The sequence below is a fragment of the Anolis sagrei genome, chromosome 10 (assembly GCF_037176765.1).
Source record: "Anolis sagrei isolate rAnoSag1 chromosome 10, rAnoSag1.mat, whole genome shotgun sequence".
Lineage (NCBI taxonomy): Eukaryota > Metazoa > Chordata > Lepidosauria > Squamata > Dactyloidae > Anolis > Anolis sagrei.
Window position 1 is genome coordinate 24128448 of NC_090030.1, and position 27318 is coordinate 24155765.

The 27318-nt window shown below is 43.9% G+C and overlaps 1 protein-coding gene across 1 annotated transcript in view; it reads right to left on the minus strand.

Annotated features, from left to right (window-relative positions):
- Positions 1–27318, minus strand: part of GPC3 (glypican 3) — a 196996-nt gene that overhangs the window by 82383 nt on the left and 87295 nt on the right. Inside the window, exon 3 of the mRNA XM_060756063.2 lies at positions 9241–9935. Coding sequence (XP_060612046.2) covers positions 9241–9935 — 695 coding nt within the window. The remainder of the gene's footprint in view (positions 1–9240; positions 9936–27318) is intronic.

Sequence of the window (27318 nt, forward strand, 5' to 3'; positions counted from 1 at the left end):
CATCAATGGTGGATTTCAGAATGCTCCTTGATTGTAGATGAACTATAAATCCCAGCAACTACTGTGACGGCGCAACTGGTGCCACCTCTATGTAAAACTTTAAGTTAAATAGGTTTGAACTGTTGTAACACGTCCAGACTTGCCTGTCTACCTTGTAAATCAGTGGTTCTCAACCCACTTAATGCCGTGACCCCTTAATCCAGTCCCTCATGTTGTGGTGACCCCCAACCATAACATTGTTTTTGTTGCTACTTCATAACAGTCATTTTACTACTGTTATAAATCATAATGTAAATATCAGATATGCAAGATGTATTTTCATTCACTGGACCAAACTGGGCACAAATACCCAATGCAACCACATGTAAATGCTAGAGGGGGGAGGATTGATTTTGTAATTTGGGAGTTGTAGTTGCTGGGATTTATAGTTCACCTATAATCAAAGAGCATTCTGAACTCCACCAGCGATGGATTTGAACCTAATTTCCCACACAGAACTCCCATGACCAATGGAAAACACTGGAAGCGTTTGGTGGGTATTGACCTTGAGTTTGGGAGTTGTAGTTCACCTATAGCCAGAGAGCACTGTGGACTTACGCAATAGTGGATCTGGACCAAACTTGGCACAAATACTCCATATGCCCAAATGTGAACACTGGTGGAGCCTGGGGAAAATAGACCTTGACTTTTGGGAGTTGTAGTTGCTGGGATTTATAGTTCATTACAATCAAAGAACATTCTGAACTCCACCAACGACAGAATTGGCTCAAACTTCCCACATGGAATCCCCATGACCATCAGAAAATTCTGTGTTTTCTGATGTTCTTTGGCGACCCCTCTGACACCCCTTCGCGACCCCCTCAGGGGTCCCGACTCCCAGGTTGAGAAACATTTGTAAATGTATGGTTGAATTCATTGGTTATCCACAGCTGTCAATCAATGTTGTTTTACATCAGTTGGCTTGCTCCCCCAGCTGTTGTTTGGCTCCACCCCTTCCTAGGGAGAAGAACAATACTTTCGTCTTCATTCTTACCACCAAAAGCTCAACAGATTGATGTGTGAAAGGCTTGGCTCAAAACCCTTGGTCAAGTCATTTCTTACCACCAATTCTTAAGTTTATACCCTTAAGATTCATACTTCATGCCCAGCTCATCTGAACGACGTCGAGGAATCTTAAGCGCCTTCAAACCAGTCCTTTGGCATCAAGAGGAAGACTTTGTGTCTTCAATATAGGCAACTAGCTGTACCCTGCCACGCGTTGCTGTGGCCTATAGTAAATCTTTTCAAAGTAGAGGTAGATATCTGGAGTATTATGAAATAGAGGTACCTACCTATTCCTTCCCCCTTTTTCTCCCCCTTTCTCTCCTTTCTTCCTTCTCTTCCTCTTGCTTTCTTTCTTTCTTTCCTTCTTTCGCTCTTTGCTTTCATCCTTCTCTCTTTCCTTCATTCCCTCCCCCTTTCTTCCTTTGCCTCCTTTCTTCCCTCCATGTTTCCTTCCTTCTTTCATTTTTTATTTCCTTTTCTCCTTCCTTCTTTACTTCTTTCCTGCCTTTCCTTCCTTTTATTTTTCTTTCCTTTCTACTTTCTCTCCTTCCTTTCTTCGGTACCTCTTTCCTTCCTTTTCTGTCCTTCTCTCCTTCCTTCCTTCTCTTCCTCTTTCCTTCTTCCTTTTTTCTTTTCCTTCGCTTTCTCTTTCTTCCTTCTCTGCCTCTTTCTTTCCTTCCTTCCTGTGGTTTTTGTTTCCATTCTTCCTTTTGTCTGTCCTTCCTTCCCCCCTCTTTCTCTTTCTTTCTCTTCCATCCCTCTTCATTTCCTCTTTCTCTCTTTTCTTCCTTCTCTACCTCTTTCCTTCTTTCCTTCACTCTTTGCTTCCATGTTTCCTTCTCTGTTTCCTTCCTTCCGGGGGGGGGGGGGGCGAAGGAAGGAGGCGTGTCTTACTGGAGTGGGGTGGGAGGAGGGAAGGATTGACTCAGGGAGGGGGAGGAGGGATGGTTTTGACAGGGCGGGCTTAGAGGCGGTGTGGGCGGGGTTAGATGAAGGAGGGAGAAGAGGGGGAGGAGAGCAGGGGGAGGGAGGGGCTGTGGTGTGGGGTGATCGCGTGGGCCGGGCGACGGAAGATGGGGGCGTGGCTTGCGCAGAGGGAGCGTTGGCCAGCAGGTCATGTGCGCGCGCCAGGGAACTTGCGGCTGGGTGCCATTGCACATGCTCAGTTGTTTTGTCATTTTGTGAGTGTGTTGCTGTGTTGTTTTTTATTTTGATTCGATTTGTTTGTACCTTGTGGGTTGTGGTAGGTGCATGGGAATTTTGGTTAATTTTCGTTGGCGTTTTTTTGAGTTTTGCTGTCCCGTTGGATGCCCCTTACAGAATTATATATATAGATTGGACTGGGGCTGTGAGTGTTCCGACCTCATAGCCATTGAGAAAGAGGGAACTTGGAAGCTAGTCAGCTGGAAAACCCCTTGGACCCAAGACAACCAGAGACTGTAATGTACATTTTCTTTACCCCTTTTGGAATATCAAGTTTAATGCCTCAGAAAGATAACTCTTTGTAAACAATAAAGCCTATTTCGAGTTATCTATAGTGTCTTGTTGATCCTTGAGAGTTCTAGTTCTCTAAAAGAAGGCAAGAAGCAATCCCCTGGGGAAAAGTTGCCACGTCCTTGTTTTTTCACTAAGAACTACAAATCCCCAGGCAGCGACGGCACAACTACAACTTCCAATTGACAAAATCAATCCCCCCAACCCCACCAGTATACAAATTTGGGCGTATCAGGTTTTTGTTTTTGTTTTGTTGTGTCGGGAGCGACCTGAGAAACTGCAAGTCGCTTCTGGTGTGAGAGAATTGGCCGTCTGCAAGGACGTTGCTCAGGGGATGCCTGGATGATTTCTTGATGTTTTATCATCCTTGTGGGAGGCTTCTCTCATGTCCCTGCATGAGGAGCTGGAGCTGATAGAGGGAGCTCATCCTCCTCTCCCCGGATTCGAACCTGCGACCTGTCGGTCTTCAGTCTTGCCGGCACAGGGGTTTAACCCACTGCACCACCGGGGGCTCCTGGGCGTATCAGGTATTTGGGCCTAATTCAGTCCAGTGAATGAAAATACATCCTGCATATCAGATATTTACATTATGATTCATAGGTAAGGTAAAGGTAAAGGTAGTCCCCTGACATTAAGTCCAGTCATTTCTGACTCTGGGGTGTGGTGCTCATCTCCATTTCTAAGCCGAAGAGCCAGCGTTGTCCGTAGACACCTCCAAGGTCATGTGGCCGGCATGACTGCATGGAGCACCGTTACCTTCCCGCTGGAGCGGTACCTATTGATCTACTCACATTTGCATGTTTTCGAACTGCTAGGTTGGCAGAAGCTAAGGCTGACAGTGGAAGCTCACGCCGCTCCCCGCTTTAACCCACTGCGCCACCGGGGGCTCCCCTACGATTCATAACAGTAGCAAAATTACAGTTATGAAGTAGCAACGAAAATAATGTTATGGTTGGGGTCACCATAACATGAGGAACTGTATTAAGGGGTCACCGCGGCATTAGAAAGGTTGAGAACCACAGTACTAGAGGATGGTATCATAAGGGAATGCGGATGGCTCTTTGGAGACGCCCCAAGGGCCTCCTCTCGATACTTAATACTTATTATCTCAGGCAGAACATGACCCATTTCTTCATTCTGTTATTCAACTACAATTCCCATCATCCCATTGGCTATACTGTGAGTTGTAGTCCCACCCATCTGGGGACCAGCTCAACAAAGGTTTGCCATAAAAGTAATTACCATAGAAATCTTTATTTTTCCGCTCGGATGGAAACATAACCATGCGTACAAATGTGTGAGCCTCCCCATTGCCATGAATGACAATTGTAGAATTGGCTGAGCACATTAAGGATAAAGCCCATAACCTAAGCTGACAGCCCAGGAAGCCAAATAAAACATTTAAAGGTATGCCCGTTCATTGCTTTCCAAAAAGCATGGAGAAGGTACTTTATAAGGCTGCAATGCCTGGGATTATGGGAGTTCTAGTGGAGAACATGTCACATGCAACTCTTGGGCTCTGGCTTGCAACATGAAACTGAACTAAATAGCTCGACCCAATGTCACCAGTGAGAAAGAAACTGGGTGCATCTACACTGTAGAACGAATGCAGTTTGACACGGCTTTAAGCTCATGAGATCATGGGATTTGTAGTTTGATATCATTCTTAGCAAAGAAGGCTTATAAAGAGCTTATGAAACTACAACCGCCATGGTTCCATTTCATTAAGGCAAGCAGAGATGGGTCATGTCAAATAGAGGTGGGCACAGTATTTGTTCCATTTGTTTCATTCGAGTTTTTGTATCGTACTGTCCATTTGGACAGTACAATAAGTCAAACCTGCATTTTGGACTTTAGGAGAGCTGATTTCCAAAAAATGAAGGAAACACTGAGCAGCATTCCGTGAACACAGATACTAAAAGACAAGGAAGTTACAGATGGATGGGAGTTTTTCAAGAGTGAAATACTCAAGGCATAATTGCAAACAGTACCAACAATGAGAAAAAATAGGAGAAGTGCAAAGAAGCCAGAATAGATGTCCAAAGAACTTCTAACTGTGCTAAGACTCAATAGAGACATGCACAAGAAGTGGAAAAAGGGAGAAATCACCAAAGAAGAATTCAAACAAATAGCCAACTTCTGTAGGGAAAAGGTTCGCAAGGCTAAAGCACAAAATGAGCTCAGGCTTGCCAGGGACATTAAAAACAATAAAAAGGGCTTCTTTTCTGATGTCAGTAGAAAAAGGAAGAACAAGGAGGCGATAGGGCCCTTTTGAGGAGAAGATGGGGCAATGCTGACAGGGGATAGGGAAAAGGCAGAACTGCTTAATGCCTTCTTTGCCTCAGTCTTCTCACAAAAAGAAAGTCATCTTCAACCTCAGCAAGATGGAGTGGATGAGGGATTAGAGGACATCCAACCCTAAATTGGAAAACAAGTCATGCAGGAAAACCTGGCCGCTCTAAATGAGTTCAAGTCCCCAGAGCCAGCTCAACTACACCCAAGAGTATTGAAGGAACTAGCGGAAGTCATCTCAGAACCATTGGCAATCATCTTTAAGAGTTCTTGGAGAACGGGAAAAGTTCCAGCAGATTGGAAGAGGGCCAATGTGGTCCCAATCTTCAAGAAGGGAAAAAAGGATGACCCAAACAATTACCGCCTGGTCAGCCTCCATTTTCGGAAGTAGAGCTCGAAAATGAAAACGGGTCCATACAAATTAAACAAAGCGAAATGGATAGTGATTCTATACAAATGCACAAGACTAATTTTGAACTGCATTAATCCTACAGTTTGGATGCATCCCAGTTAGGATAGAAATCCTTGCTCCTGATCCAGACACTTTGACTTCACTTGTGCTGCAGGAAATAAATGGAAACGCATCAAAGTCTTTGTCTTTCCAAATGTCTTCATCGAGAATCTCCTCTGGTTATCCATCTGGATCTTTTTTACCTTTAATGTACCAGGAAATTGTTCATGAGTAATTAAGCCCCGAACAGGAGAAGCCGTTGTCTTAAAAGCACCTGTCCTTCTCCGCCTCTCACCTGCTGGATGATGCCATGAACAATTAGAGAGAAGACACCCTTCACTAGGCTTTATGGCTTGGCTTTGTATCAACGGTGACCTTATGTGACCTCCACCATCTCAAGAAAATCAAAGTGTAGGGGTGCATCTACACCAGGGGTTCCTAAACTACGGTCCGCGGGCCACTTCTGGCCCGCCAAGGGCATTTATCCAGCCCGCGGAGGAGGAGTGCCCCCCCCACACACACACAGTGCCCCTCCCTTGGCTGGCTCACGCTATCCGTCAGGCCCGATGGGCAGCGTGAGCCAGCCAAGGGAGCTGCTCCGTGTGCCTACTCGCACGTAAAGCACCTCGCGAGGTGCTTTACGCGCGAGTAGGCCGCGCGGGGCTGCTCCTCCCTTGGCAGGCTCACGCACTCCATGCAGTCATGCCAGCCACATGACCTTGGAGGTGTCTACAGACAACGCCAGCTCTTCGACTTAGAAATGCAGATGAGCACCACACCCCAGAGTCAGACACGAGTGGACTTCATGTCAAAGGAAAACCTTTAACTAGGAAAATTATGGAAGATCCAGGGTGGGAGAAAGAACTCTTGTCTGTTGGAGGTAGGTATGAATGTTTCAATTGGCCACCTTGATTACCATTTCATAGCCTGACAGTTTTTAGGGAGAAGTGATTAGCTGGCCCTGATTGTTTCTTGTCTGGAGTTCCCCTGTGTTTGAGTGTTGTTCTTTATTTACAGTTATAATTTTAGAGTTTTTTAAATACTGGTAGCCAGATTTTGTTCAGAGTAGAAATAGGAAGATTTCCCATTCTCTGCTCCTGGAATTACTGCCTAAAGAGGGCTAGAAAGAACCCCCTCTAAGGGCCCTTCCACACAGCAAAATATGATATGTGCAATGTGCATAGGAATTTTTTAATTGATTTTTTTTTTAAAAAAAACTATAATCTGGCCCTCCAACGGTCTGAGGGACAGTGAACTGGCCCCCGGTTTAAAAAGTTTGAGAACCCTTGGTCTAGGAGGACACCCAAGCTGTGGACCTCAGTGTTACCCCTCAGTGTTAGTTGCCCTCAGTCTGAGAGAGGCCTCAGTGTGAGGTAAGCCTCAGTGTTAGTAGGTGTCGGTGTGAGAGAACTCCTCAGTGTGAGAGAAGCCCCAGATTGAAGGCTATCGTATGTGAAGCTCCACCCTTTCAGTGCTTGACTCACATTCCTGTAATTAAAAATACCTAGTTAATGTTTAATATTTCTGGCAAATGGTTTGACCATAAAAATATTTATTTAACAGTAGACAGAGAGTGGTCCCGTGGAATATTGTGAGCAAGACCTTTTCAGAGCTGGAAAAAGGGGAATGTAGGCACACAGTGGTACCAATGACGCCCAGGCAATGGAGGGAATATATGCAAATTTCAATTAATAACAGTATGTATTACAATGTTTGTTCCTAGGTTATATGTATCATTTCCTAATTGGTTCTACCATAAAAACATAGAAAAGGTGTATTAAACTGCCAAAAGCTGACGAATAAACACAACCTACAAACTATCTACAGACCCACTAAGAAAATCCAACAAATGCTATGTCCAGTAAAAGGCAAGAGGGATCCTCTCACCGTTGCAGAAATCTACCGTATACCATGTACCTGTGGACAAGTCTAGAGGGATCACCAAACGCAGCAGCATTGCCTATGAAAGGCACCGTAGGCTAACTCAACCAGAGAAGTCAGTCATAGCAGAGCATCTGATGAGCCAACGTGGAAACAGCATATTATTGGAGAACACAGAAATGCAACCTCACAAACTCTGAGGATGGCTGCCATAGATGTGGGTGAAATCAGGTGTCAAACAGGGATGTGTTATCGCCCCAACTTTATTCTCCATCTTCATCGCTATGATACTTCACCTTGTTGATGGGAAGCTTCCCAGCGGAGTGGAAATCATCTATTGGACAGATGGCAAGCTGTTTAATCTCAGCAGACTGAAAGCCAAAACCAAGGTTACAACAACATCTGTCATAGAACACTAGTATGCTGATGACAACGTCGTCTGTGCGCACTCAGAAGAAGATCTACAAGCCACTCTAAACACCTTTGCAGAAGCATACGAGAAGCTCGGCCTGTCACTGAACATCGAGAAAACCAAAGTGCTCTTCCAGCAGTCACCAGCCATCCCCTCCCCAATGCCAGAGATACAGCTTAATGGTGTAACATTAGAAAATGTTGACCATTTCTGCTACCTTGGCAGCCACCTGTCCACCAAAGTCAACGTCAACACCGAAATACAATACCATCTGAGCTCTGCGAGTGCAGCATTTTTCCGAATGAAGCAGAGAGTGTTTGAGGACCGGGACATCCAGAGGGATACCAAGGTGCTTTTTTATATTGTCCTCCCAACCCTGCTATATCCCTGTGAAACGTGGACTGTCTACAGACGTCACATGGAACTCCTGGAACGATTCCATCAGCGCTGCCTCTGGAAAATCCTGCAAATCTCTTGGGAAGATAGGCGGACAAACGTCAGCGTGCTGGAAGAAGCAAAGACCACCAGCATTGAAGCGATGGTTCTCCGCCATCAACTCTGCTGGACCGGCCACGTTGTCTGGATGCCCGACCACCATCTCCCAAAGCGGTTGCTCTACTCCGAACTCAAGAACGGAAAAGGGAATGTTGGTGGACAGGAAAAGAGATTGAAATATGGGCTCAAAGTGAACTTAAAAACTCTGGCATAGACACCGAGAACTGGGAAGCCCTGGCCCTTGACCGCTCCAGCTGGAGGTCAGCTGTGACCAGCAGTGCTACAGAATTTGAAGAAGCATGAATGGAGGGTGAAAGAGAGAAACGTGCCAAGAGGAAGGCGTGACAAGCCAACCCCAACCGGGACCGCCTTCCACCTGGAAACCAATGCCTTCACTGCGGGAGAAGATGCAGGTCAAGAATAGGGCTCCACAGCCACCTACGGACCCACAAGAATACTGATCCTGGAAGATTATCCTACTTGGCCAATGAGGGATCACCTAAGTAAGTAAGTAAGTAAGTAAGTAAGGGGGGGGGGGGGGTTGTTTGTTTTTTTGTTGTGTCAAGAGTGACTCCTGGTGTGAGAGAATTGGCCGTCTGCAAGGACGTTGCCCAGGGGACGCCTGGATGATTTGATGTTTTTATCATCCTTGTGGGAGGTTTTTCTCATGTCCCCGCATGAGGAGCTGGAGCTGATAGAGGGAGCTCATCCGCCTCTCCCTGGATTCGAACCTGCGACCTGTCGGTCTTCAGTCCTGCTGGCACAGGGGTTTAACCCACTGCGCCACCAGGGGCTCCATTAAGTAAGTAAGGGTGAAACGTCAGAAGAGAATGCTTCTGGAACATAGCCAAACAGCCCAGAAAACTCACAGCAACCCTGCAAAAACTTTACTTTAGTGATACATCCTGCAGCACATTTTATCAATAGTTTATCAATGAATATCTGATTGAATCTCAATCTAGTTAATTGGCTGCCACAAAAATTTCTGGAGTAGAAAAACTTTCAAAGTAAGCATCCTACAATTAAACAGGAAATAACACTTCCAAACCAGGAACAGATACTGTTTTCAAATTTTTGTTATGTAGTATAATAAGAGCCACCATTATCATAATCAATAACCAATAATAACCCCTGTTATCTGTGAGAGAAGGAGAAACAAAGGAGGACGTACCGCGACTGATATCTTCCCCGTGTTCTTTTGCATGTAACTGATGGCATCCCGGATGGAGGAGAAGAGGTGGAGGAGGACATGCTCAATGTCATAGGTGCCGCGCATGCTTTTGGCCAGGCCTTCCAAGGCATGGAGGTACTCCCTCCAGTGCCCGTCCACCTCCGCTACGCTGGCCAGGCAGCCACGCAAGACCAGGCCACAGAATCCGGCACACGGCTTGGCCATCAGGAGGTCCTGGCAGTGCGGGCAGTACCACATCTTCAAGAGCGCCCGGCCGCAGTCTTTGCTGAGCCGCAAGTGGTCGGTGGTGTTGACCACCTCAATGCCGAGGTTGAGGGCCTGGAGGAAGACCCGGGTCACCCGAAGGGAGCGGGACACCCGTGTCATCATGGCTTTGGGGACATCACCAAAGGCTTCCAAGTCTCGGCGGGCTAAGCGTAGGCACTCCGCCATTTCGGCTGACGGTTCGGGGAGACTCGGGTTGACCAAGCGGGAGTAGACCAAGGGGAACAAGCCATCGAAGAACTCGTTGACCATGTTGTTGACACTGAGGTCCGAGCCCAGGATGTAGAGCGAGATGTCGGTGAATAAATCCCCCACAAGAGGGAGCGCATAGGCGGCGATGCCACGGTAGTAGTTCCTGAACATGAGGTTGGTGAAGTTCTGTGCATGACGGACGACGATCTCAAAGGCTTCTGGAAAAGAAAAAGGAATGGTCAGTAAACTCCGACTCCCATCTACACAGGGCTTGATGCCCCATCTACACTCCATATAATGCAATTTCACAAGTGCATAGAACGGCATTATATGACTCTACATTGCCATATATCACTATGTAACAAAATTTGAAAATTCTGTTCCTGGTTTGAAAGTGTTATTTCCCATTTCATTGTACGGTCCTTATACTCCAGAAACTTTTTTATGGCTGCCACAAACTATGTTGTATTGGTTGCGACTATAAGATATTCATTGAAAGACTATTGCAAAAGGTGCTGCAGTTTAATAAAATCTTCCATGTATTGTCGAAGGCTTTCATGGCCGGGATCACTGGGTTGTTGTAGGTTTTTCCGGGCTATATGGCCATGTTCTGGAGGCAATTTTTCTCCTGACGTAGATGCAGGTGAAACGTCAGGAGAAAGATTGCCTCCAGAACATGGCCATATAGCCCGGAAAAATCTACAACAACCCAAAATTTTCCATGTTTTTATGATACAACCAATAACCTAGTAACAAAAATGGGAGCCCCCGGTGGCCAGTAGGTTAAACCGCTGAGCTGCTGAACTTGCTGACCGAAACGTTGGCGATCCGAATCCTGGGAGTTGGATGAGCTCCCACTGTTAGTCCCAGCTTCTGCTAACATAGCAGTTCAAAAACATGCAAATGTGAGTAGATCAATAGGGGGAAGATAATGATGCTCCATGCAGTCATGCCAGCCACATGACCTAGGAGGTGTCTATGGATAAGGCCAGTTCTTCGGCTTAGAAATTGAGATGAGCACCACCCCCCAGAGTCGGACATGACTAGACTTAATATCAAGGGGAAACCTTTACCTTTTTGACAAAAATCAATATAACCCTTTTGACAAAAACCTTTACCTTTTTGACAAAAAATAGCACAATATATTTAAAATCAATACATATCCACGAAGCATATTTATTTATTTATTTATTTACTTTACTTTACTTTACTTGTATACCGCACTCTCTCAGCCCGTAGGCGACTCAGTGCGGTTTACAGCCAGGACAATATACACAGTGCACAACATTAGCATTTAAAACAGTAACTAAAGCAACTACATCGATATAGCAATACAACAGTACATCAATATAACATCTATACATCTATATAACTAATCCATCACGTCTCATCAGTAAAGTCATAATCCGATCTCCTCGTCCATTATTCCAAGTTCCAAGATCAATCAGTTTGTTGCACTGCTTAATTAAACGCCTGTTCAAAGAGCCAGGTCTTTACTCTTCTCCTGAACGCTAGCAGGGAGGGGGCCGATCTAATGTCTGCGGGAAGGGTGTTCCACAGCCGAGGGGCCACCACTGAGAAGGCCCTGTCTCTCGTCCCCACCAGCCGTGCTTGTGAGGCTGGCGGGATTGAGAGCAGGGCCTCCCCGGACGATCTTAATGTCCTAATTGGTTCATTTTAACATCCTCTCCATGCTCACTAATCATGTCAAACTCCAAAGCAAATGCTATTTCAAATATTCATAGCTCAATAACACTAAGACTCCTCACCAAACTGCAAATCCCAGATGTGGGTTTCAGAAGGGCAGTATGGTGCACTGAAAAAGGATAATGCAGGGTTTCAAGCACCCAAGGCTCAACAAACCTTGGGTAGGTTATTTCTCTCTCTCTCCTTTAACTGCAGCCTATATTACGGCAAAAGGAACCAATGCCATGAATTGCTGGCTGTGTCTTTTAAATCTTCCTAAAGTGACTCCGTTTGCCTGCGGAAGCACCAAGGTAAAGCGGACTGTAACGCAATCCCCGTTGAATTATAGCGTGAGCCCAGGTGGCCCAACTGAAACATTACGGCGTTAAAACTTTAATGCATATATATATAATTTTTAATATTTTATGTGCATAATTTCCAGGCATACTCCTGTGTCTCCCCTTGAAGCTGGTGCTTTCCCAGGTTGGCACGAGCTTGAAAGCTGTTCTTCCAAACAGGGTCAGTGACCTGTGAACTATGGCGACGTTTGTGCCTCGTCCGTCATCCATTAATAGTACCCAGGAGAGGCAGTGTTTAGCACGAAAGAAAGCGGGGATTCAACATTTTAAAGGAAGGCAGTACCTGTTTGCCTGGACACTCTTCTTTTTTTAACAGGGTTGGGTTTTTGTGCCAGAAAGAAAGGATCATTTCATGCAGGAAAGTCATGCCTAGTCCTGGAGGCAGATATGGAGACTGTCAACTTTCCGGAATTAATAGAGTTTGGCATGGCTTTAACTGCTCTGGCTCAATGCTATGGATTCCTGGGAGTTTAGCCTCCACTGCTAAATACTCTTGGTGCCTCAGCAAACTGCAACTCCCATGATCACACATCATGGAGCCAGGGCAAATTCAATCCATGCCAAACACATTATATTCTACAGTCTTTGGTCAACAGAAGGGACGTAATGTTGCACTCTAGCACTGAACCACCTTTTCACTCAGCACTCTACCAAAGTCCAGTAATCTTCTATATCAGTGTTTCTCAACCTGGGGGTCGGGACCCCTGGGGAGGTCGCGAGGGGGTGTCAGAGGGGTCGCCAAAGACCATCGGAAAACATAGTATTTTCTGTTGGTCATGGGGGTTCTGTGTGGAAAGTTTGGTACAATTCTATCATTGGTGGGGTTCAGAATGCTATTTCATTGTGGGTGAACTATAAATCCCAACAACTACAACTCCCAAATGCCAAGGTCTATTTTCTCCAAACTCTACCAGTGTTCACATTTGGGCATATTGAGTATTTGTGTCAAGTTTGATCCAGATCCATCATTGCTTGAGTCCAGAGTGTTCTCTGGATGTAGGTGAACTACAACTCCAAAAACTCAAGGTCAATGTCCACCAGACCTTCCCAGTATTTAATCTTGGTCATGAGAATTCTGTGTGCCAAGTTTGATTCAATTCCATCATTGGTGGAGTTCAGAAGGCTCTTTGATTTTAGGTGAACTATAAATCCTAGTAACTCAAGCATTACCAAATGACAAAATCAATCACCTCCAACCCCACCAGTATTCAAATTTTGGGCATATCGGGTATTTGTGCCAAATTTGGTCCAGTGACTGAAAATCCATCCTGCATATCAGATATTTACTTTACAATTCATAACAGCAGCAAAATTACAATTATGAAGTAGCAATGAAAATAACGTTATGGTTGGGGGTCACCACAACATGAGGAACTGTACTAAGGGGTTGCGACATTCTATTCTATTAGGAAGGTTGAGAAACACTGTTCTATATATATATAAAATGCTCTGTGCATAATGAGTACCTTAAAAACAAAAGAACCAATGAACGAAATCACACCAAAATTGGCAACAAAACGTCTCACAACATAAGGAGTGACCATCACTCAAAACATTATGATTTTGTCATTTGGGAGTTGTAGTTGCTGGGATTTATAGTTCTCCTACAATGAAAAAGCATTCTGAACTCCATCCACGATGCAATTGAACCAAACTCGGCACACAGAACTCCCATGACCAACAGAAAACACTAGAAGGGGTTGTTGGGCATTGACCTTGAGTTTGGGAGTTGTAGTTCACCTACATCTCAAGATCACTGTGGACTCTAGAAGGGTTGTTGGGCATTGACAATGATGGATCTGAACCAAACTCTACACAAATACTCAATATGTCCAAATGTGAACACTGGTAGACTTTGGGGAAAATAGAATCTTGACATTCGGGAGTTGTAGTTGCTGGGATTTATAGTTCACCTACAATCACAGAGCATTCTGAATCCCACCAATGATAGAATTGGGCCGAACCTCCCACACAGAACCCCCATGACCACCAGAGTGGGCCACAGCAACGTGTGGCAGGGGACAGCTAGTACTATCTAGAAATGTTTGTTTGTTTGTTTGTTTACAGTATTTATATTCCACCCTTCTCACCCCACAGGGGACTCAGGGCAGATTACAATGCATATATCCTGATGTTATTTGGCATGTTCCAGATTTCTGATTAAATGTGTTGTCTTTTTTCCTAGCCCATTTATTGCCTATGATGCCCTTAAAGCATCATCTCGCAACTCGCCTCCCATTGTTTAACATCATTGTGCCGTCGTATTCAATTAGAAGTTCATTCTCAGGCAGGAAACTGTAAAAATTAATTGAGGCGCCTCCCCTCCCTCCCTGCTTTTTGTAGCAAAGTATGTTAATTAGGCATCCGAAAAGCTACATAAAGTTTTATGCTGCAGACATGTTCGGTGATAAATTATCCTGGGTGTCATCCATGAATGAAATAAAAGTTCTACACAGAATTGGACTTTTGTATTCCTTCCTTCTCCTCCGCAATTAGCTGAGGATGACCATGAAACGGCGTCTGCTGTTAGTTCAATGTCATCAACGTATGGTGAGCCTAAAGTGAATCCATCATGGGATTTTTTTGGGCAAGATTCTTTCAGAGATTGTCAAAGGCTTTCATGGCCAAAATCCCTGGGTTGTTGTGAGTTTTCCAGGCTATATGGCCATGTTGCAGAAGCATTCTCTCCTGATGTTTTGCCTGCATCTATGGCAGGCATCCTCAAAGGTTGTGAGGATTCTGGCAGCCCAAGAACAAGCCATTAGAACCAGGGCCGTAGCCAGAAAAAAAATTTGGGAGGGGTTGAAATTTTCGGGGGGGGGGGGGGGCTTGAATATTTCGCAGGAGGGGGGGTTGAAACCTGCCTCCTAGCTCACGCTGAAGCAAAGAGCACAGCAGGGGGCAGAGCAGCCTTCAATAGCCTGCAGCTCTGCCCTTGTCAACCACCTCCACCAAGTCTGGCCTCCTTAATGAGAGCATTCAACATCCTCCCCCCCCCCCCAACTTGGTTGCTTCACTACTGTTCTGTCACGCGCTGGGCCTGTAAATAATTGTCTTTAGAACAGGATGTGCAACCTTTGCCCAGCGGGAAGCCAGGGGGCCTAAAGAGAAGTTCTCAGTGGTTTCCACCACAAACAGTCTTTAGATGGCTTGAGAAGTACAACAAAGTCTTTTATTAATGAACAATCAAACAGAAACTTCTCTTGTCTTCAGTAAAGTTAAGCAAATGATTCCAAGCTTTTAGGCAACTGGTGAATTCCTAATCTTGCCCACGAAGGACAGGCAACTGTCTTCAATAACTTCTTCTTTAAAGGAAAATCCCCATTTTAACTTCTCCCAGCCTGACTGTAATCTAACCCTTACTGATGTGGGCTCGAACTGAGTCTCGAACGCTGAGCGGACCTTCCAGCAAGGCAGTAGATGTTCTCCAGCTGGAGTTCTTTGGTCTTTAGGGCTGTTTTCCTGGAAATTCTTTGGAGACTCTTAAGACCTTTCTCCCCCGGAAGGTCTTAAGGGTTGATGCTTTTGTACAGGAGAAACTTGCACACATTCTATACATAAGCTTACCTTGCTGAGACTAACTAAAAATGGTTCACTTCCCTTCCCAATTGCCCTGAGCAAGGGGCGGGACCAAAACTTAACAATGATGGACAGGTGACTTGCCCTATGACTGCAACCAAAGAAGCCACCTATCTGCAGAGTCCCTGAAACCTAGGACTGCAAGCAAACATTTAATACAAAACAAATAAAGTTGGAGCTCCTGGTACAGCCGTACCAGAACAACTACACTGGCTATTGCTGCAAGTAATGACAGTGTGAATAAATTGCTAATATTTGCTTGAGATCATGCTTGCAGTTCTGGAGGAACTCTTGATTTTTTGCATCTCATAGACTTAGCATGGGGATTTGGTTAACCAGTTAAAATTCATGAATAAACCAGGTTTTTTTTAAAAAAAATCTGAAACATTTCGGGGGGGGGGGGTTGAACCCCTAACCCCCCCCCCCCCCCACTACGGGCCTGATTAGAACCAATACCATCAAAGCCAGAATTGAAAAGTCGACGACAGATCCCAAGTGTAGACTCTGCAAAGAAGCAGATGAAACAATAGACTACATCCTCATCTGCTGCAAGAAGATCGCGCAGACAGACTACAAGCAGAGGCATAACACCATCGCTCAGATAATTCATTGGAACTTGTGCCACAAACACCATCTGCCTGCAACAAAGAACTGGTGGGATCACAAGTCAGAAAAAGTTACAGGGAATGAACACGTCAAACTCCTCTGGGACTTCCGAATTCAGACAGACAGAGTTTTGGAGCACAATACTCCTGATCTCACAATTGTGTTAAAAAACAAAGTATGGATTGTCGATGTTGCAATCCCAGGTGACAGCAGGATTGAAGAGAAACAACTGGAAAAGCTGACACTATATGAGGATTTAACGATCCATCTTGTTGTGTTTCAAATAATAATAATAATAATAATAATAATAATAATAATAATAATAATAGAAACCCCTGAGGCCATCCAGCCCAACCCCCTTCTGCCATGAATGAAAAACACAATCAAATCACCCCCAACAGATGGCCATAAAGCCCTTGCAATAATAATAATAATAATAATAATAATAATAATAATAATAATAGAAACCCCAGAGGCTATCCAGTTCAATAATCTTCTGCCATGAACGAAAAACACAATCAAATCACCCCTATCAGATGGCCTTTGTAGCAATAATATTAATATTGTCGAAGGCTTTCATGGCCGGAATCACTGGGTTGTTGTAGGTTTTTTCGGGCTATATGGCCATGTTCTGGAGGCATTCTCTCCTGACATTTCGTCTGCGTCTATGGCAAGCATCCTCAGAGGTAGTGAGGTCCTCACTACCTCTGAGGATGCTTGCCATAGATGCAGGCAAAATGTCAGGAGAGAATGCCTCCAGAACATGGCCATATGGCCCGAAAAAACCTAAAACAACCCAATATTAATAGGGAAACCTCAGCGGCCTTCCAGTCCAACCCCCTTCTACCACGCAGGAAAAACACAGCAAAGCACCCCTAACAGACAGCCATCTAGCCTTTGTAGTAGTAGTAGCAGTAATAATAATAATAATAATAATAACAACAACAACAACAATAATAATAATAGTAAAAAACCCCAGAGACCATGCAGTCCAACCCCTTTCTGCCATGTATGAAAAACTCAATCAAAGCACCCCCAAGAGATGGCCAGCTAGCCTTTGTAGTAGTAGTAATAATAATAATAATAATAATAATAATAATAATATAAATAGCAGAAACCCCAGACGGTACAAAATCCAACCCACTTCTTCTATGCAGGAAAAACACAAAGCACCCCAACAGATGGCCATCTAGCCTTTGTAATAATATTATTAATATTAATATTAATATTAATAGCAGAAATCCCTGAGGCAGTCCAGTCCAAGCCACTTCTGCCATGAAAGAAAAACACTTCCAAAGCACCTTCAACAGATGGCCATTCAACCTTTGCAATAGTTATAGTAGTAGTAGTAGTAGTAGTAGTAGTAATAGCAGAAACCCCAGAAGCCTTCCTCTCCAATCTTTCTGCCATGCAGGAAAAACACAATCAAAACACAATCAGATGGGACACTGAAGCCTTTCTGGAAGGAGAACTCTTGCCAGGGCGGTCATCTGTCATCTGTCTTTAGAATCCTGGGACCTTGTCGTTTGGTGCAGCAAATGACCAACTAGCATTAATGGCAAAGGATCTTGCAAATGTACACATCCTATTGTTCCATAGCATTGAGCCATGGTAGTTGAAGTGTCAAATCTGCACTCTTAGAGGAAGACAGGTCCTTTGAGAAAAACCAGGTAAAAAGAGGTCTAGAAGTGACAGACAATATAATGATAGCGCTCACCCTTTCATTATTCCTATTCGTGGCAGAATACCCTTAATTTGATCAATTTCGCTACTCCGACTTGATCTTTGCATGTTAGAGACCCTAAATTGGGTCTTCTTAGGTCCACATCACGGGAGCACAAAAGGAAGGAGACAGTCCCAAAAAAAGATAAAAAAACAAGGTTTATTTTAGTTTCTTCATGAAGAAGACGGACAGCCTGGCAGCATACGTAGATGCCACCCTTCAAGTGACTGCCACGCCCCCTTGGCTTTTGTCTCACCGTTATATAACCTCAAGTAAACAAGAACATTTTTTTGTCATGGAAAGTACTCTCTTTCCAGCCCCCTCCCTTGACCTTTTGAGGGAAAGTACCTTCTTGTACCTGCAGACTCTGCACTTAACCACAACCTTTGAACTTAACCACAATACAACTTCCGACCTCTACATGTCACATCTTGTTTCTTAAAAACATTTTCTTCCGTGTTGCTCTTTTTCTACAGAGAAAGGGTATGTTTCTCTTTTGCTGTTAATTTAATTCAAAGCCCCTTACTTAGCATTTGCAAATTTCACTCAAAGACCCTTTCAAGAGCAAGTAGATTTATGGTGACTAATCATCTCCTAATAGATTTAATAAACCCAATGGCGGCCTTTTAGCGCCCAGCTGCTGCATGGCCTACAGCTCATCTTAAATAATAGCCTTTGAAAATTAAATAGAGCAGACCTGTTTTGTCAAAGGCAAATAATGAATGTTTTCATCAGCGTCAATGTTTATAGAAAGCTGTGATTTATCTCACGTTAAACCCCAATTAAACGAAATATTATGATAAGAGGGAAAATAAGCAGACTTACATCTCTGCAAAACACCTGATAGATTCGCATTGAGAAACTTTTTCTAATTCTTGGGATTCCTTACCTCAGTGTTTCTCAACCTGGGGGTCGGGACTCCTGTAGGGGTCGCAAAGACCATCAGAAAATACAGTATTTTTTGTTGGTCATGGGGGTTTTGTGTGGGAAGTTTGGCCCAATTTTATTGTTGGTGGGGTTCAGAATGCTCTTTGAATGTAGGTGAACTACAAATTCCAGATACTACAACCAGAGGCGGATCTAGGTAATTTTCAATGGTAAGCAAACAGTATTTTGGCGCCCCCCCCCCCAACCAACCAATCACGGATATATATTTTCCATTGTTCATGGGAGTTCTGTGTGCCATATTTGGTTCAATTCCATCACTGGTGGAGTTCAGAATGCTCTTTGATTGTAGGTGAACAATACATCCCAGTAACTACAACTCGCATATGTCAACGTCTATTTTCCCCCAAGAGCGCCTCAAGAGCGCCCCTGGGAAAAATCAACTATACTGCAAATGCTTACTTTGCGTAATGGGTTGAGCCGCCCCTGACTACAACTCCCAAATGTCAAGGTCTATTTTCCCCAAACTCCACCTGTGTTCACATTTAGGTATATTGAGCAGTGTGTTGGTACAGCTGTACCAGGAGCTCCAACTTCTTTTCCTTTCTATTGAGTGTTTGCATGTATTCCAAAGTTCCATGCATTTTGCAATAAGGTGGCTTCCCTTGGTTTGCAATAATAGGGCCAAGGACCCATCAATTGTCATTATGTTCTTTAGTTCCGCCCCTTTTTCTGGGTTAAGGAGGGAAAAAGGGGACCTCTAGTTCAGTTCACACAGAGAAGCCTTTCGTACAGGACGTGAATCAGTTCCACCTGTAGAAAGCTTCGTCTTTTACAGCTTTTGCTGATGGGATCCAGTCCCACAGCTCTACAGAGAACTACAGCATAGCCTTTGTTGGGGAATGTAGTTCCACAACTCTACAGCCAGGTCTTTGCTGGAGAAATACAGCTCCACGGTTTTACAACCAGCCTTCGCTGGGAATTGAAAGCTTTCTTTCTTCTTGGAAATCTACTAAAGGACTCTGTTTGGTAAGGACCACTCGCGGCAGCCATAAAGCAATTGGGACCGGGTGTAGGGGCCCACGCCAGCAGAGCTTAAGTCAGATTGCCCAGGGAGGGGTCAAGGATTTCCCTTGTAGGAGGAAGAAACAGTTTATGAAGAAAGTTGCCTGTCCCTTGTGGACAAGATGTAAGCAACCACCAGTTGATTCAAAGCCTTGAGGTATTTGTTTGATTTATTGAAGATTTAAGCAACAATAACAACTTTGTTGAACTTTCTAAGTCAGTGGTTCTCAACCTTCCTAATGCCACGACCCCTTAATACGCTTCCTCATGTTATGGTGACCCCCAACCATAATATTAGTTTCGTTGCTACTTCATAACTCATTTTGCTGCTGTTATGAATAGTAACAGATTGGGGGAGGGTATTGATTTTGTCCTGTGGGAGTTGTAGTTGCTGGGATTTATAGTTCACCTACAATCAAAGAGCATTCTCAACTCCACCAATGATGGAACTGAATCAAACTTGGCACACAGAATTCCCATGACCAACAGAAAATACTGGGTTTGGTGGGCACTGACCTTGAGTTTTGGGAGTTGGAGTTTACATACATCCAGAGAGAACTGTAGACTCAAACAGTGATGGATCTGTACCAAACTTGGCATGAATTCTCAGTATGCCCAAATATAAACACTATTAGTGTTTGGGGGCAATAGACCTTGACATTTGGGAGTTGTAGTTGCTGGGATTTATAGTTCACCTACAATCAAAGAGCATTCGAACCCTACCAAGGATTGAATTGGGCCAAACTTCCCACACAGAACCTACATGACCAACAGAAAATACTGTGTTTTCTGGTGGTCTTTGGTGACCCCTCTGATACCCCCTCGCGACCCTTCCAGGGGTCCCAACCCCCAGGTTGAGAAACACTGTTCTAAGTCTTTAAAAGAACTTTGTGTGGGGAAATCCGAAAGGCCTCTCAGCCGAGGCACCCCTGGCGTCCCGTTGGGCATTCAGAAAACACGTCCTGTCTACAGACTCTTTCACAGGCCCAGCGCGTGACAGCACAAGCAGGAATGCAAGTTTGGTCCAGATCCATCTTTCTTTGAGTTCACAATGCTCCCTGGATGTAGGTGAAATACAACTCCAAAACTCAAGGTCAACGCCACCAAACCCTTCCAGTATTTGCTGTTGGGCATGGGAGTTCTGTGTTCCAAGTTTGGTTCAATTCCACCATTGATGGAGTTAAGAATGCTCTTTGATTGCAGGTTAACTATAAATCCCAGCAACTACAACTCCCAAATGACAAAATCAATCCCCACTCCCCAATCCCACTAGTATTCAAATGTGGGCATATTGAGTATTTGTGCCAAATTTGGTCCAGTGAATAAAAATATATCCTGCATATCAGATATTTACATTACAATTCATAACAGTAGCAAAATGATAGTTGTGAAGTAGCAATGAAAATAATTTTATGGTTGGGGGTCACCACAACAGGAGGAAGTTGATTAAGGGGTCACGGCATTAGGAAGGTTGAGAAACACTGCCTTACCTGAAAGCTTTACCTGCTAACCTTGACTCTGAGAAAGATCAAACTCTGCAGAAAATCCCTGATCCTGGCTTCCCATTTAATTAAAAAGTCTTTGTGGAAATATTTTATATATATATATATATATATATATATATATATATATATATTACAAACCTTATAATTTCAAGATAAAGCACTTAAAAAAAACATTTTGGAAAGTAGCTTTGGGTGCGATTAAGTGGAACCTGCTGCTAAAAAGCTTAACTCTGCAAATTGGATCAGACTTTGTCTTTATCTCGAAAGTTTTCCTGGATAGCTTTCTTCCTCCCACAGCTTTTAATACATGCTTGGAGTTATTTGGCAGGAATGTGGGCAACATCTGAAGCCGGTTTTAATACCGTGCAAGGTGGGAACAAATTGTGGTTTCTATTTGTGGAATCTATGGGTAAACTTCATGGGTAGTTTTCTGTCGCGGAAATTATTTAGATTAGCAATAAAAAATGCTCCCAGTCTGGGTTGTTGTATGCTTTCAAGACATTTCTAATATGTAGGAACCTTTCCAAAGGTTTTATTGGCAAGATTATTTTATTGCCTCCAGGGAGTGTGCTTGCTCCATCAATGTTCAACATTTACACAAATTAACAGCCAATGCCAGAAGGGACAGAGAGTTCCATCTACACTGATGATTGCGCCATCACCACTCAAGCAGAGAGCTTTGGATTGGTTGAACAGAAGCTCTCCAAAGCTTTAGGTGCTCTTACTGCCTATTACAGGGAAAATAAGATGATTTCAAATCCAGCTAAAACGCAGACATGTGCCTTTCACCTTAAAAACAGCCAAGCTTCTCGAACTCTGAGGATTACCTGGGAAGGAATCTCACTGGCGCATTGCAGCACACTGTTGCAACTCAGGGTAGTTTCACCTTGCTCCCAAACACCACTACACCAGAGCTGTAGCTTTTGTAGTTTATTGAGGAAATGCTAATGTTCCATAAGCAGGACAAAGGCTTAAATGCAAAACCACAGTTCCCAAGATCCAAAGGCAAAAATATGAAGCATAATCCTTCAGGCAGTGATCAAACAAAACAGTGAAACACAAGACCCAAAATCCCAGATTCAGAAAGCCAAAAGTGAGCTGCTTAAAGCCAAGGTTAATCCATAGAAGTTTGCATGGAAAGAGCCACATTGAACTGACAACTCTCGTTTGTCAGCCAGAAGGCTAAATACCCTTTGCAATCATGAACGCATTGCGATGACCCTTGGCCGACTTGGCTTCTTGCTTACCAGCTAAGCGAGAGCTCCTCCGGACCCTTAATTCTAAGCGTCTTGCCTTCTCATTAATTCACTATCTTCAAGGCTTTCTTTATCTTGGTCACCGTGGGAAGGCTGGGGAGGCGAAGACAACTCCACCTGGCCGTTATCTATCCCACTGACATTCTTTTCCCCTGAGAACTGACTTGAAGTTTCCCCTGCTGCACTGTCTGAAGCAGGCACAACGGAAATCTGAATCCCATCATCCTGTTCTTCAGGGAACTCTGGCTCACAAGACCCAGAGGGTTCAGTTTCAGACTCAGAAGCAAACTGAGTCACAACACACACCCAGATACCTGGGAGTTACTCTAGACCAGTGTTTCTCAACTTTCCTAATGCCGTGACCCCTTAATACAGTTCCTCATGTTGTGGTGACCCCAATGATAAAATTATTTTCGTTGCTACTTCCTAACTGTGATTTTGCCACTGTTATGAGTCGTAATGTAAATATCTGATATGCAGGGTGTATTTTCTTTCACTGGATCAGTTTTGGCACAAATATCCAAATCGTCCACATTTGAATACTAGTGGGGTTGGGGAGATTGATTTTGTCATTTGGGAATTGTAGTTGCTGGGATTTATAGTTCACCTACAATCAAAGAGCATTCTGAACTCCACCAATGACGGAATTCAACCAAACTTGGCACACAGAACTCCCATGACCAACGCAAAATAATGGAAGGGTTTGGAGGGCATTGACCTTGAGTTGTACTTCACCTGCATTCAGAGAGCACCGTGAACTCAAACAATGATGAATCTGGACCAAACTTGGCACAAATACTCAATATGTCCAAATGTGAACACTGGTGGATTTTGGGGAAAATAGACCTTGACATTTGAGAGTTGTAATTGTTGGGATGTATACAATCAAAGAGCATTCTGAACCCCATCAATGATAGAATTAGGCTAAACTTCCCATAATGAACCCCCATGACCAGCAGAAAATACTGTATTTTCTTATGGTCTCTGGCAACCCCTCTGGCACCCCCAGGTTGAGAAACACTGCTCTAGATCCTATACTATCTTTCGAATATATTTGGCATACTTTTTTAAAAAAGGGGATCTTCTCATCATTCAGAAAGAATTTTCAGGAAATTAAAAATTCCCATTCATTTTCTCCAAAGGATGAAGCCTATATATATATATATATATGCGCGCACACACACATTCATTCCAAGATTACAGAGGCAAACAACATATCCTCTGTTAATGGATATGCAACTTGGAAGAAGCCTGCGAGTGCCAAGTTTTTAAGATCAAGAGAATACGCTATTTCATAAATAAATGATTACAAGGTGCATTGGAAGAAGGGAAGCAGTCAGGAGGCGTAAACATGTTATCAAAAGAAGGCTCCAGATATAATCCTTGCAGCTCCAGGAATACATATTTCATAACATTTGCATGCAGAAACCAACAGAGAATACATTATTGGAGCCTGATAAATAGTCATCTCTGGGATTAAAACGTTTGGATCTCGGGAGTTTTGCAACTCTTCAGTACCACATTTAGGAAGCTCATATCAGCAAGTGTATTTATTGCACACAGCAGGAAAGAGTTAGATAGATAGATAGATAGATAGATGACAGATAGATGACAGATAGATTTGCAGATCTTCCAATCAATGTTGAATATTTATTTGGAAACTTGAACCAGTGGTGACTTCCATGTCAGCCGGGTCATGCATCCGCTCTGGGTTTTAGTACAAATTTCAATGGAAGTTATCAAAGTCAAGAGCCCAACAAAGCTTTATGAAATCTATTCTGCTCACTGTCCCCTTTTGCGATTCTGATTTCTTCTTTCGGATGCTATACAACATATCGGGTACACACTATATCAGGGCCGGGCTTTAGTACAACGGGTTAAACTGCCAGTTGCAGAAACCTGGTGGGATGACTCCTATCGCTGGAATGTAGACATCGAGGGCTATAACCTCTTTCACAGATACCGAACAAAGGGGAGAGGAGGCAGAAGTTTTATATGTCAAAAACTGTTACACTGCAGAAGAGATGCAAGACAGGAATCTGGGAAACCAGCTTGAAAGCATCTGGATAAGAATAAAAGGAACTGGGACTCAAAAAGATCTCATTGTAGGCATCTACTACAGACCTCCAAGCCAGGATGGAGAACTTGATGATGTCTTCTGCCAACAGTTGACCAAACAGGCACAAAGAAGAGATGTAGTAGTCATGGGCAATTTCAACTATCCCGATATTTGCTGGAAAACAAACTCAACCAAGAGTACAAAGTCCAACAAATTCCTTGCTTACCTTGCAGACAATTTTATGATCCAGAAGGTAGACAAGGCAACAAGGGGGTCGGCAACTCTCGATCTCATCCTAATAAATGTGGAGGACCTGATCGATGCAGTTGAAGTGGTTGGGTCCTTAGGGGAAGTGATCATGTGCTCCTGCAGTCTGAGGTAGAAAGGAAGGCCAAAACTAAGACAGTCAAACTTGCATTTTGGACGTTAGGAGAACTGATTTCCAAAAAATGAAGGAAATACTGAGATGCATTCCGTGGACACAGACTAAAAGAAAAGGGAGTTACGGATGGATGGGAGTTTCTCAAGAGTGAAATACTCAAGGAGCAATTGCAAACTGTGCCAACAAAGAGAAAAAATAGGACAAGCGCAAAGAAGACAGAATGGATGTCCAAAGAACTTCTAACTGTGCTAAGACTCAAAAGAGACATGCACAAGAAGTGGAAAAAGGGAGAAATCACCAAAGAAGAATTCAAACAAATAGTCAACAGCTGTAGGAAAAAGGTCCGCAAGGCTAAAGCACAACACAAGCTCAGGCTTGCCAGGAACATGTCAGTAGAAAAAGGAAGAACAAGGAGGCGATAGGGCCTCTTCAAGGAGAAGATGGGGCAATGCTGACTGGGGATAGGGAAAAGGCAGAACTGCTTAATGCCTTCTTTGCCTCGGTCTTCTCACAAAAAGAAAGTCATCTTCAACCTCAGCAAGATGGAGTGAATGAGGGATTAGAGGACATCCAACCCCAAATTGGGAAACAAGTCGTCCAGGAATACCTGGCTGCTCTAAACAAGTTCAAGTCCCCAGGGCCAGATCAATTAGACCCAAGAGTATTGAAGGAACTAACGGAAGTCATTTCGGAACCATTGGCAATCATCTTTGAGAGTTCTTGGAGAACGGGAGAAGTTCCAGCAGATTGGAGAGAGTCAATATGTTCCCAATCTTCAAGAAGGGGAAAAAAGGATGACTCATGTCGATACCAGGCAAGATTCTGGAAAAGACTGTTAAGGAAGTGGTCTGCAAACACTTAGAAACAAATGCGGTCATTGCTAATAGTCAACATGGATTTATTAAAAACAAGTCATGCCAGACTAATCTGATCTCTTTTTTCGAGTTACAAGCTAGCCAGATGCGGGGAATGCCGTGGATGTAGTGTTCCTGGATTTCAGTAAGGCCTTCGACAAGGTCCCCCATGACCTTTTGGCAAGGAAACTAGCCCAATGTGGGCTAGGCAAAAATATGATGAGGTGGATCTGTAATTGGTTAAGTGGACGAGCCCAGAGGGTGATTCTCCCCAATGCTTCCTCTTCATCCTGATTCTCCCCAATGCTTCCTCTTCATCCTGGAAAGAAGTGACGAGCGGAGTGCCACAAGTAGGGTGGGCCCGGTCCTGTTCAACATCTTTATAAATGACGTAGATGAAGTGTTAGAAGGCATGATCATCGAGGGTTAGAAGGCATGATCATCCAGAAGACAGGAGCAGAATTCAAAACAATCTTAACAGATGGGCCAAAACTAACAAGATGAAGTTCAAGAGGGACAAATGCAAGATACTCCACTTAGGCAGAAAAAATGAAATGCAAACATACAGAATGGGGGAAGCATGGCTCGATAGCAGTAGGTGTGAAAAAGATCTTGGAGTCCTCATGGACAACAAGTTAAACATGAGCCAACAATGTGATACAGCGGCAAAAAAAGCCAATGGGATTTTAGCCTGCATCAATAGGAGTCTAGTGTCTAGATCCAGGGAAGTAGTGCTATCCATGCTCTATTCTGCTTAGGTTAGACCACACCTGGAATATTGTGTCCAATTCTGGGCACCACAATTCAGGAGAGATATTGACAAGCTGGAATGTGTCCAGAGGAGGGCGACAAAAATGATCAAGGGTCTGGAGAACAAGCTCTATGAGGAGCGGCTTAAAGAGCTGGGCATGTTTAGCCTGAAGAAGAGAAGGCTGAGAGGAGACATGATAGCCATGTATAAATATGTGAGGGGAAGTCATAGAGAGGAGCGAGCAAGCTTGTTTTCTGTTTCCGTGGAGAGCAGGACACGGAACAATGGCTTCAAACTACAAGAGAGGAGATTCCATCTCAACATGAGGAAGAACTTCCTGACTGTGAGAGCCGTTCAGCAGTGCAACTCTCTGCCCCGGAGTGTGGTGGAAGCTCCTTCTTTGGAGGCTTTTAAACAGAAGCTGGATGGCTATCTGTCAGGGGTGCTTTGAATGTAATTTTCCTGGTTCTTGGCAGGGGGTTGGACCGGATGGCACATGAAGTCTCTTCCAACTCTATAATTCTATGATTCTATATTAAAACATAGGCAAAATATTCCCATAAAAGCCAAAGAAGAGGGAAAGAGAGAGCTCTTTTTAAGCACTGTAGAAACTCTATAGGAAATACATATCATGATTTTGAACCAGTATTCGGTCTAACTTGAAGAACATCTTGCTCTTGTGCATAAAGATTTCAGAATGAGACATCGAGCCGCACTTGATGCTGACAGTTCCTCTTTTCTTTTTCAAGCCTCCCCTTGACAGCTAAATCCACCTGACTTATTTTTCAACACTGCTTTTTCACATTCAGCAAAATAATGACTTTTTCCCTCCCAAAAAGCTGTCTTTCTAGCATCTAGCTGTCTATTGAAGGGAGCTGATGTCTATTCTCA